The sequence below is a fragment of the Moschus berezovskii genome, chromosome 9, assembly GCF_049115385.1.
Source record: "Moschus berezovskii isolate FMDL1 chromosome 9, NW_MosBer_1.0, whole genome shotgun sequence".
In the NCBI taxonomy this organism is placed as follows: domain Eukaryota; kingdom Metazoa; phylum Chordata; class Mammalia; order Artiodactyla; family Moschidae; genus Moschus; species Moschus berezovskii.
The window spans coordinates 92,293,270-92,305,330 of NC_142468.1; the positions used below are offsets into that span (position 1 = coordinate 92,293,270).

The 12,061-nt window shown below is 54.8% G+C and overlaps 1 protein-coding gene across 11 annotated transcripts in view; it reads right to left on the bottom strand.

Annotated features, from left to right (window-relative positions):
- Positions 1-3,494: 3,494 nt before the first annotated feature.
- TLE3 (TLE family member 3, transcriptional corepressor) overlaps positions 3,495-12,061 on the bottom strand; it is a 47,290-nt gene continuing 38,723 nt past the window's right edge. For 6 of the 11 annotated variants that reach the window (XM_088839953.1, XM_055435525.2, XM_088839952.1 and 3 more), the window contains 8 exons: positions 11,493-11,692; positions 10,831-10,907; positions 9,804-10,053; positions 9,184-9,431; positions 8,480-8,627; positions 7,468-7,618; positions 6,527-6,603; positions 3,495-5,532 (listed from right to left, as the gene is read on the bottom strand). In XM_088839953.1, coding sequence (XP_088696079.1) covers positions 5,425-5,532; positions 6,527-6,603; positions 7,468-7,618; positions 8,480-8,627; positions 9,184-9,431; positions 9,804-10,053; positions 10,831-10,907; positions 11,493-11,692 — 1,259 coding nt within the window. In that variant the 3' untranslated portion in view covers positions 3,495-5,424. The remainder of the gene's footprint in view (positions 5,533-6,526; positions 6,604-7,467; positions 7,619-8,479; positions 8,628-9,183; positions 9,432-9,803; positions 10,054-10,830; positions 10,908-11,492; positions 11,693-12,061) is intronic. The other 5 variants (XM_055435523.2, XM_055435529.2, XM_055435524.2 and 2 more) reach the window with 2 other exon arrangements.

Consider the following 12,061-nt stretch of genomic DNA (forward strand, 5'->3'; position numbering starts at 1 on the left):
ACGGTAAAAGAATCTGCCTGCAATGTGGGAGAGCTGGGTTTGATCCTGGGTCGGGAAGAGCCCCTCTAGAAGGAACTGGCAACCCATTCCAGTATTTTTCCCTGAATAATCCCATGGACAGAGGAGCCTGATGGACTACAGTCCATGGGGTTACAGAGTTGGACAGGACTGAGCGACTAACACACACACACACCTCATGAAGTGGCGGTTGTCAGCTTGTGTGACTGCTTCTCCCAGCTGGCTGAGCACACTTGGAGAGGGCAGGCACTGTGTCTTACTCATCTTTGCATCCTAGGACCTAGAACCATGCCCGGCATATGTTAGGTTCTCTCCATAGCAATGGTGGTGGGATGCATGGGTAGATGGAAGGATGACTGGAGAGATGAGTGGATGAGTGGGTGGGTGGATGGATGGATGGGTGACTGGTGAATGGATGGAAACATGGGTAAGATGGGTGGATGTGTTCTAGAATGTTCTCAAGGCACGATACTGGTTTCCATGACTCTTGTCGGCCATGGCCCTTCCGTGAGGAATTTCCTCACCAGTCCTCTTAAAGAAGAGGCAGGAATCCTCATCCCCTAGATACTAATCCTTGAAACAGTACCGTTCAGTCCTGCCCACTAAGTGGCTCCTTCACTGAGGATGTGGTGGGTTTAGGGGAAGGGGAGGTGTGAGTCGCAATGTCGGCTCAAGCTGTGTGACTCATGGTGAGTTATGTACCGTTTATGGGCTTTCACTGTCCCATCTATCAAACCTGGGGCCAAGGATAGATGTCTCTTCAAATGCAAAAGTTCCAATCTTGGTGTAATATTTAAAAACACTTCACGAGTACAGTACATTTTATAGAGTACATTTCCTACTGTTGTCACAAAAACATCAAACGATGCCTAACCGTGCAAATAAAAAAGGCTCATCACATTTGTTTGTTATAGTTTATATTAAAAATAGTTCATTCTCAAACACTGTGTTCTTGAAAAATAAAAATGTGCACCCCATCTCCATGGGAGAGTCCACGGCCAGTTTGTAACACTGAAGTCTTGCCGGTCATGCTTCCAGCTCCAGCTCTCTGTATCGATCTGTTCCGTGCTGCAGACCCTATGATTTAGGACAGTCACTGCCTCTGCTGGGGTCGCGGCTGCCTAGGGGTGGGGAATAGGGATGGGCAGTGACTCAGAGAGGCCTGAGAGTGAATTGCTCTGCCATTGTTACAAATGGCCTGGACACTTGCACATCATCCGACATGACCCGAAACCACGGACTTGGCTTCTGGCCAGAAACCATGGCTTCTGATGACTTGTTTCAAAGATCTTGCTTTGAGCAAAGACGGTGACCAAGAAAAAGCCAAGCCTTTCTCTGGGCGTCAGGGACAAGCCTCAGGACACCCCACTTGCTCTGAGAAACAGGACAACCTCAAGCCAGGGAAAGCTCAGCCCTTATTCACCAGTGCTGCCCTGGGTCTGTGAGGTCCTGGGCGCCGTCTGCAGTCAGTGAATCCAGTCTAGCTGTGCAGACAGACAGGAGCACGAAGAGCTGCAAATGCTGTGATCAGTATGAGCCTGGATTTTTGCAGGAATGGTTAAGGGGTGCCTTTGTAAAAGGCTTGGAAAATGGGAACTCCCTCGTAGCTCAGTTGGTGAAGAATCGGCCTGCAGTGCAGGAGTCCACCTGCAATGCAGAAATCCTGGGTTCGATTCTTGAGTTGAGAAGATCCCCTGGAGAAGGAAATGGCAACCCCACTCCAGTATTCTTGCCTGTGAAATCCCATGGACAGAGGAACCTGGCAGGCTACAGTGCATGCGGTTGCAACTGTCAGACACGACTTAGCAACTAAACCACCACAGGAAAATGGTATCAAGGTTTTCTACTTTGTTGATGAGGAGGTAGGGGCAATCTTGGGGGATTAGAGATGGAAATCAGAGTGTGTACAGTATTTGGGTCCCTCCCCAAAGATTCGAAGAGGCCTCCCAAACCTTCAAATGCAGAGGAATCATCCGCAGAATCGCTAGAGGTGGATAGGGCAGTGGATATGGCTTTAGTAGGACTGAGTCGGGGCTGAGGTTCTATACCGTGAACAGTGCGGGAGGGGAGCGGTGGTGGGGTGGGAGGCAGTAGCGAGGCAAAGACGAAGCACACGCAGAGGCTCAGGGTGCAGAGGCTTGTGAGCTGTCGGGACAGTCGGAGTGCGGACAAGCAGGGCTGAGGCGCCAGCAGCCAGGACAGAAGGCTGTGTTCCCAGCTGCACCGTCACAGGTCAGGTGTCTCTCCCTGGCCTCCACTGTGAGCTTCCAGGCCCAGACTGAAGCTTGGCCATCTCCCCATGCTCAGTCGTGTCCAGAACTTCTTGGTAGAAGAACCTTTCTGAGACGGTCTCCCCTTCTCAGCAACGGGCCTGACATTGGCCCTCACTCCCAGGAGCCACGAGTGGAGGGGAGCATTCCGTGACAATCTTCCCTCCTACCCACTGGGGCCTGCCACGCTCAGGCACAGAGAGAATGTTCTGGCCGAAGTCTCCCCCATTTGGCCCTGCTAGCCCTCTGCTGTGATGATCAGATTTTGACAAGCAAGGTAAGTGTGGTTCAAAGGGGTGTTCCTTTACTCATTTGTGCCACCAGTACAAGACAGAGATGTCAGCCAAACAGCCCCAGATGGGTCTTCTTCCTACAAGCTGGAAGCTTCTCTTCTGTAAGCCTGACAGGAAGCCCAGCTCCTGCTAAGTAACCCCGGTATGTGCAGTCCAGCTGTCCTTTCGAGGCTTAGAATAATAGAGGCTGCTTTATCTGGATGGTCACTCCTTTTTTCAAATGTTCAATCCCCTTTCTTGAATGAAATAATGGCAGGCAATCGTTTTTGTGTGCTCATTTGCAGTGACTTTGGCAGGAGTTGAAAACATTAGCCCCATTCTGGACATGTAGCTCATGGCTGCGTGATGCCCAGGAACCTGGGAACCACCCCCCCAGGTCAGTCCTGCCTGCCTGAGGGCACTGCCCCCATTTCCTATCCTGCCCTCTCTATAAACCCCTCCTAAGTGGGGTTGCCCCACAGCATCTGAAGTTAAGCTTGAAAAATACGGTAGAGGTTTCAGGGTCCTGATGGTCATAGACAACTTTGCAATTTCTCCGCAAGTTCATCCCATTTCATTTTTCCCCCCGAGTTTGCCAGTGGCAGCTATACAGGACATTAGTGTTAACTGTGGACTCCCACTCTGGGAACTACCCTGAGGAGACCCCCCACCCCTCCCCGCCTTAAACTGAGGAGACATGAAAACACTCCCTTTTTAACTGTCCCACATGAGCACTTTCTAGGGGTGGGGGCAGCATGGGAATGCTTTAAAAAAAGCAGCACTCACATTTATGGATGACAAAGGAAATCACCCAGGACATGGGGTTGACAGCACCCCACCCCTCTTCTTGGGGCTGTGGGGGGAGGGAGAATGGAGATAAACTACTGCGGTGGGGCAGGGGGAGGAGGAGGAATTAAAACGCAACAGTCAAACCAACCTTTAAATAGTAACTTTTAAAAATATAAAAACAGGTCATTACAATGACTTTTCATTTTCTTTTTTTCTTCAGGAATCAACTTGTCTTCTACCCTCGCCTTCCCTTGTGGCAAGAGCCTTAACAACAGGTGGTGGCTAAGCATCTGAGACCCAGAGAGAGAGACTGAGATAGGAAGAGAGACACAGACAGACTCTGGACACCCGTCCCCAACCTCAGGAAGGTAAGGGCTCCCACCGTGCCCTTCTCTTCGGCCTCGGGAGAAAGGAGGGGGAGGGGCTCATCTGGGAGCAAGAGCACTGGACAGGGATTCGCTGGGAGCACCCCCCTTCCATCTCACCAGACAGAATCACACATTATAAAATAATCCATACAAATGCAGTATAAAAATTATCTTCCGTATGCTACATCCATGGAGAGCCCACCACCAGGACTCATAACGGCCTTTAGCTTTTCCTTAGAAGAAAAAAAAAAAAGACCAAAGGAAAAACAAACAAAAAAACAAACTCCTAATACCTCAGAACATTTTGGTACCAAAAAGTGGAACCCGCAGGAGCTGATATTCTACCTGTAAGCTGTTTGGGCTCCTAAGAGACAGGAAGCAGGAGAAGTCAGCACGGTGAGCCCCCAGCCCAACCCCGAGTCCCCTCATCCCGCTGCCCTGCCTGGGGTGGGGGGGCAGGGAGATCAACCTTAGACTCCGTCCTGCAGGTTAAATACACATTTTCCCTCTAAGGAGAGAGTAAGGGGTCAGAGGCAGGAAAGTGGGGAGAAGGCATTTTATGAAAGGACATCACTTCTAATTCTTTTTATTCAAATTAAAAAAAAAAAAAAAGCACCCACATCAGTTGCTATTTCTTCTCTGGTAGCTCCCTGAGCTGAGTTGCTATGCGTTCCTCTAACTTTGTGTCCTTTTCAGGTTGTGTCCGAAGACTGAGTAGGGCTGGAGACAGAGTGTCTTTGAACTTCCATTTCTCATCACGACAACCAAGTGTGCACCAAAGAGAGACGGAGTTGGGGGTGGGGTGGGGGAGACAGACAGACAGACAGACAGGGCCAGACACCCGAGAGGGCCGCCAAGGGGCTGAGAGGCGGGTGGAACTCAGGCGGCCACAGAAAAACCCACCGTGTTTCTGCTGCCGGCAGCCTGGGTGGGCACCCATCTCAAGCTCTGCCTGTCCGTCAGTCCGTCCGGAGCTGGGTCCTGACATGCCTTAAGACGATTCCCAGGTCCACATGGAGACACACTCACCCAGGGGGTGCCTGATGGCTGACGTGGCCGCCAGCCGCACTGCCCCTCCTCCACCAGCCGTCTCCTCCCTCTACCACTCCCCTCTCCATTCTGCCCCCCTCCCTGCCTCCCCTTCCAGATGGGAACTTCTGTTTTTTTAAAAAAAAAAAAAAAGCCACCACCACGTGTGGATTAGGAATACAGCAGGCGAAATGCACGGCTGGCACTGCCGGTGGGAAGGGGCCTCTTCCCCGCTGACCAGTCCGAGACAGGAGTCTGTTATTTACACTTTTCACAAACCTTGTGCGCCGCACAGTCGGGGGCGTGACACCCTCCCCCGCTCCCTGGTACAAACGTGTGGTCCACACTCCAGCGTCCCCGAGCCGGCGCAGGGGGACACATCAAAAGAAAGGGGAAGGAAAGAGATTCATGAGGGTGTATGTGGAGCCACGAGCCTCCAAATAAATCTACGTGCAGCCTCTGCCAGCATCGTTAAGGGAGGAGGAGGGGAGAAATCCATCGGAGTCCGTGAGACACAGGAGTCCATGCCCAGGAGTCCCGACCGTGACGGGCGGGCCCTCTGAGCCCGCCGGAGCGCGGTGCTGGGCCGCTCGCTGCCCATCCTCCGTGTCTGCGGCGTCTCCCTGCACAGCCGAGTCTGTGTCTCCCAGAGCTTGACAGCCCCATCACAGTCCTTGCTTAGTAGATGACCTCATAAACCGTGGCCTTCTTGTCACCAGAGCCTGTTACAATATATTTGTCATCCGCCGAAATGTCACAGCTCAAGACCGACGAGGATTCCTTAGACTGGAGGAGGAAAGAAAGGACAGAAATTCACTTTTTGGGGTGCTCCGCGCTCCCTCGGTGCTCTCTGAATTCACCTGCCCTCTGTCCACCCTGTGAGGCCTTCGGACACAGCCCTTCCCATTAGAGCAGCCCCTTCTATCTGCTTCCCTATAAGAAAGAGTTCATTAACTGGGCCAGATATGATCTTTACAGTCAGCTCCGAGGAGCAAAACAGAACACTTGAATGTGAGCTTTGCATCCTGAGTTTACAAATAGGAAGAAGCGTTTCTGAGCTGGGAGCAGGTGTCAGTGGGCCAGACCCTCAGTCTGATGAGCTAAAAAAGAGGACTTGCACCTAAGTTTTGAACATCCAGTGTAACTAGAGACTCTTGAAAGTTACATGCGTGATGCACCAGATGCCAGACTTCCCGACTGCATCGAGAGAGTGTCTTACTGGCTCTGAGAGCGAGTGTGTGTGACTGCGTGTACGTGTGCAAGACTCTGTCTCACTGTGGGAGTGTGTATGAGCGAGGGACGCAGAGTGCAGTGTCAGGCCCCAGGTTTTGAAAACTCACACAAAAAAAGCCTCTTCCCTCTCTCTCAGCTCCTTCTGGATCCTTCTTTGGCCCCATACCTCAACTTACTTGAATACCAGACAACACTGCTCAGAAAAAAAAAAAAGCTGCCCAGTTTGCTCAAATGCCCAGTGCACCTCCTGTGAGGGCTCAGTGTGCAGGCCAGAGCCAAGAGCATGTTTTTATTCCTCCTTGCTCTAGAAATCCTACAAGAGCCCCAAAAGCCCTTACCCTAATCGGTCAGATGCCACTAGCAGCAGAGTATGCGTCCCGCTGATGCGCCCAAGTCCAAACCCTCGCCGCTGGAGAAGCCGTCTTGGACCCCCAGCAGGCAGGGGTCAGGGCAGGTCCTGCTCTGCCTCCCCCATCCCTGCCCCATCACGTGTCCAGGCCCGGACTCTCAGCAGAATCAAGAGGGGCACTTGGAGGCCGGGTAGTACCTGGAATATGCTGGCTCCATACGGAGTCCTCCAGGCGTTGAGAAGGTTATCTTTCCCAGTGCTCACAAACCACTTGCCTGCAGGCAAAGGAAACAGGTTGTGGGCTGCTGCCCTCTAAAGCTAGACCCGCCCCACACATGGCCAGCTACCATGGAAACGCGGTGTGATCCGCTAACCAGCACTGGGCTGACTCTTCCCTTGTGAGAAGCACTTTGTAATCAAGACATACCACACACACGAACACACGGACACACATGGACACTCAGATACTGCCTTTCTTTGCAATCAAGGGGAGGGGTGGGCAGGCTGGGACAGAGAAAGGCAGGATCTGCACTTAATCATAGGGATTACACTTCCCCAGAAGATTCTTTTAAAGCCACTAAGCTCAACTGACCCATCTCGATTATACTACTGAAAGATGGCAGGAAGTATTGGGGATGGCAAAGCTCCAAGCGGCTGGAGATCCAGCCAAAAGCGGTGGGTCTCTGCAGGCATGCCACCAGGGCTTTGTCTGCGTTAAAGCTCCAGGGTTCCCAAAGCCCTGGGGGGGTGCCTGCTATTCCTGGTCCATAGAGACCTGTTGGGGCTCAGAGAGGCTGGGACTGTCCTAAGATGCACAGTTAGTCAGTGGGCCAGCACATACTCCAGTCCAGAGCTGTGGCCACCGAAGCCCATGGTCCAAACCACCTGTAGGTACTGCCCACAGGGTTGGGCGTACTGTTCCTCTGCCCCAGGCCAGCAAGGTCTGGCTCTGGCCTACAGGTGCTTGGTACCCTGTGGCAGTATCTGCATCCTCAGATGTGGGGTGGGATGGGGGTATTGGTCTGGGTCAGGAGCCTGGTTCTTAGACCATGCTCACCTAGGGGCTCTGGCCCTTCTCTAAGTTCTAAGCTGCATCCCTGCACAGAGGACTGGCCAGGCTCCCGCTCCCCCAGGCTCACCACAGTAGGCGAACTTGAGGGACAGCACGCAGCTCTCGTGAAGGTGCAGCTGGTACTTGTCGGGCTTGGTGTGGTGCAGCACCTCCACGTTGCTGCTCTCCATGCCCACGGCCAGCCACTCGCCGGTGGGGCAGTAACCCAGCGAGAAGATCTGCAGGGCAGGGGAGGACAGAGATCAGTATCCTCTAAAACCGCAGCAGCGGGCTAGGGGGGCAGTGAGGGGGAGACAGGAGGAGGGAGAAGAGGGGCGCTCCTGCACGGCCCAGCTCAGGAACCCTGTGGGCTCAGAGTCTGACGGACGCCCTCCCCCAGCACCTCCCCACCTGCGATGTGTAATGCAAAGTCCCCCTCTCTCCCCCTCAAGGGAATAGGATCTCATGTTTTATCCCCAGTCAACTTCCCAGGTGAGGAAGCTGACGCTCAGAGAGGTTGCTGACTCTAGAAAGTAAAGTGGCAGAGCCAGGATTCAAACTCAAAGGTGACACAGACATTTCACTTTCAAAGTTTTTCTCTGTCTCAGTGACTTTTACCTTTCCTTAAGAAAAATATGAGTAAATAAAACACTAATGTGTTAAACATGCAAGATTAAAATATTACCACAAATGATACAATAACAAAAAACAATAATACCTAGCATTTATGGAAGGCTTTCTATAGCAAGGCTTACAGCCAAGGCTTTCAGAGGGACCATTTCCGGTGCTCACACCAGACCCATGAGTTAGCTATGACTATTCCCATCCCGTGATGAGAAAACTAAGGCCAAATGCTCGATGGCAGAGAAGCTGGGAATCAAGTCTGAGCAGCAAGGGCAAGTGTGTCCAACTCTAAAGCCTTGTGGATTCTATCTCATTGCCACTTCCTCCAGGAAGCCTTCCTAGATGACTCAGGTTGGTCTCAGGTCCATTTGTAATGAATCTGTGTGAGGGCCCCTTGATCCCCTGAACCAGCCACTGAGGCCCAGGGAGGGAGACCCCACGCTGCTCCAGTGGACGGGGAGGGGCTCAGGGCACACCTGGGAGGTGAAGTCGTGCTGCTGCAGCTGCCGGCCCTCCCGCAGGTCCCAGGAGCGCACGGTGTTGTCCAGGCCTCCCGTCCACAGCTTGGTGCCGTCATGGGAGATGTCTATGCAGCTGGCCCCATCTGTGTGGCCCTGGAACTGCCTAGGAAGGCCAGGCAGGGACGAGGGTAAGCCCCAGGGAAGAACTGACTGCTATGTTGACAGCTGTCCCAGGGAGATGCCAACTCTGCCCCAGCAGAACAGGAAACTTGAGGTCCACGGTCCCTCAGGGCTCCTCTCCCACTCCACTCGCGCATCTCGGCCAGGGTCAGTACTTGCATGAGGTCCCAGGCAGGCAGGACTCAGACCCAGCAGCTTTGCTCCCGAGGCCCCACACTTAGGCTCCGCCACACCGGTCTTGACGCCTCCTCTTCCCCCCACATCTCTGTGTGTCTCAATTTCTCTGAATTCTGCCCTCCCAGGTCTGCTCCAGGCCCCCTCTCCCCAGAGCCCTGTGCAAGCTCCTAGTCCACAGAGCCCTCCTGCCTCTGCCTGTGCTGGGCACCTGGCACAAGCCGTCATTTCACCTGGGTGCCCTCGCCTGTGTCATCCTGGCCACCCCGCAGCACATCAGACAGGCCGACCATAGCCACGACGCCAGACAAGGCCAGCACGGCCTTCCTAGGACGAGGACACCCCCGCTCCCTCCTGTGACTCACCTGACCAGGGTCTGGTTGTGCAGGTCCCACACGGCGATGTTCCCGTCACTACAGCAGGAGAAGCAGACTTTGGCATCAGGGCTGATGGCCAGGGCATAGCAGGCCGGAGCCGAGGACGTCAACTCAGCCTTGATGCGGGGCGTGGGTGAGGCCAGGTCCCAGATGGTGAGCGTGCTGGCCTCGCCGCCCACGATGAGCGTGCGCCCGTCGGGGAGCAGCTTGCAGGAGCGGATGTAGTTGTCCCTGTTCTGAAGGGGGAGGGGGCAGTGCTCAGCACCACCCACCTCTCCTCCTGGGGACCGGGAGGGTCACATCCAGCGACACCGAGCACCCTCGCCACGTCTGCTCACTTCCTGCCCTTATTTGCGGCTGCCAGGCCGACCCCACTGCTCACTCGTGACTTTTTAAACTTTCATTTCTTCACAAACCCCTGGAGACCAGTATCATCTCCCCTTACAGACAATGAAAGCAGGGTTTAGAGAGGTTTGCCAGCTTGCCCAAAGTTGCTCAGTCAATACAGGGCTGCGCCTGGCCAGGTCAACGGGGCGCCGCCCCAGGCCCCAGCTGCCATGCTCTCCTATAACAGCTAGAATGGATGCCCGCAGCCCCAGGATCCTCACCAGGCAGTCCAGCTGGGAGATGGGGCTCTTGCTCCCTGGCTGGCTGATGTCCCAGATCTTCACGCAGCCCTTGCCTCCTGTGTAGACGTGGCGCGTGGGGTTGCTAATGGTCACCGCACACACCACCTCCCCGTGGCTGAGAGTGTTGATCTGCCGGGCGTGCCTGGGGATGCCAGGGCCTGCCAGGGCGTCGTGGGGGAAGGGCACGGGCTGCATCTGCCCATCAGCGCTCACATGGAAAGAGTAGGCTCTGAAAGGGGGAGAACCACGCTTCTGCCATCTCCAGTCCTCTAAGTTTTCTGACTGGCCCTAACTCCTGCCTGGCTTGCCTACCTCCAGGTGTCCCCTGCCCTGATCTTAGGAAATCTGGTAACCCCAACCTCCTTGACCTGGTTCCACCAGGGCAGAGACAGCTTCATAGTCCTGCCTTGACTTCTGCCCTGGCTTATAGACCCTCGCTTCAAACCACGTCTCTGATCCCTCATTGCTTTAGAACAACCTTTCCTGTCATCTGTACAATCCCTAGCACTCTGACCCTGGAAAAGGCCCAGCTTGAAAGCCACCCCTCCTCTAGGAGCCAGTAGTATTAGGGAAGAAAACCTGTTTGCCCCCAGTCCCGAAATGAATCCCAGAGCACACATCAGAGCCAGGGCTGAGCCAGTATAATCTGCCTGCTGCTTCAGGTCACAGGAGTGCCAGCTGCGGCTGGAACCCACAGGAACCCCCAGGGCAGGGGAGATCCATGGTATCTTGTTGGGAAGCCCAACAAATGAAATGCTCCTCCCCTCTCAGAGCCCAGGGATCACAACCTCAACCCCAAACCTTCTCCTTCCCCTTTCAGAGGGAGCCTGGGGGTGATCAGGAGTGCATCCAGGCAGCCATCATTGGGATTGCAACCTGCCCTAGGGGTACCCTAGAGAGGCAGACACCTTTCCCCAGGAGAGGTCCATCAGAGCAGGGGATGGGTGGGTTGGTGGTGTGCTCTCTGCCCTCCCCAACAAGCAGAAAATAAGTAGTCAAGGCTTACGGTTTTCCACCAGGAATGGAGGCGAGGCTTGAGGGCAGGCCTGTGGCCCGCATCGGGGGGTGAGGGTCGAAGCCAACCTGTAAGACAAGATAAGGCCAGCCCTCAGTGAGGGGTGCCGCCTTCTGTCCCCTCACTATACAACGCCCCAACCCCAGCTTCCTCCGCCACCACGTCCTGTACCACCAGCACCATGCCGCCTCTTCAGAGCCCGAGATGGCCAAGCAGAGCATAGACCTTTTTCCAGCAGCAACACAGGCCGGGCCCTCTCAGTCACAGCAGACACACTTCGGTATAACACACGGGCAGCCTCACAGGCCAAGGCCCTGCCTCGTGAAATCACCTGACTCACCATGGGATTCCCACCCCAGAGCGCCCAGAAAGACGGGTGCCAGCCCCACTTCCCAGATGGAAAGGGGCAGCCCAGGGAGGCTGTGTTGGTTGAGGTCACATGGTGACAAAAGGGAAGGGGATGGGAACCAGGTCTGTGACCCCCAAGAGTGTTCCCTTCTGATTCCTTATGAACACTCTCCCCCGAGGCAGCTGCCTGGTCACTGGACCCAGAAGGCACCCTCTGCATGTAGGAAGGGTCTTTCTAACCCCCCCAACTCCCCTCCCCACTCCTTCCCCAGTCCCCCCAAAAAGGAGCCAAAAGGTCTACGTACAGCTCCAAAGCTCACCATTGGCGATCGGCCATAGGCGGCGGCGGCAGCGGCTGCAGCCGCACTCATCTGGGGTGGGATGTTGTGGAGGCCCGCGTAGGCGCTGGGGCTGGTGAGGGAGCCGTTCATCTCGTGGTGGCTCATCATGGCAAAGGGCGCGGCGTAGGAGCTGGTGATGGAGATGGGTGTGCGCAGGGCCGAGGCTGCAAGGAGGAGAACGTAAGCCGGACGTCCCGCCAAAGGGAGAGGGTCCCACCCTCTTCATCCAGGAAAAGCCCAGGCCACCAGGCTGCCTCTGGCCCAGAAGCAATCTTTTCTGTCTTCTCAAGCTATCCACTCCAGGCAGTCCTCCTGGGCTGAGCTCACCTACCGGAGATCCGCATGTTCACAGCCCAAGAAGGTTTGAGATGAGAGATGCGCCCACATTTTTTTATAGAGTAGGACTCAGAGGGCCAGAGAAGAGCATTTTTCAGAATCTCACAGAGCAACAAAGGCAGACAGACACTGATGGTGTCCCGAGCTGTCTGAAGCTCCTTCCACACGCTGAGTTCAACAGTGGCCCCAGTAAGCCC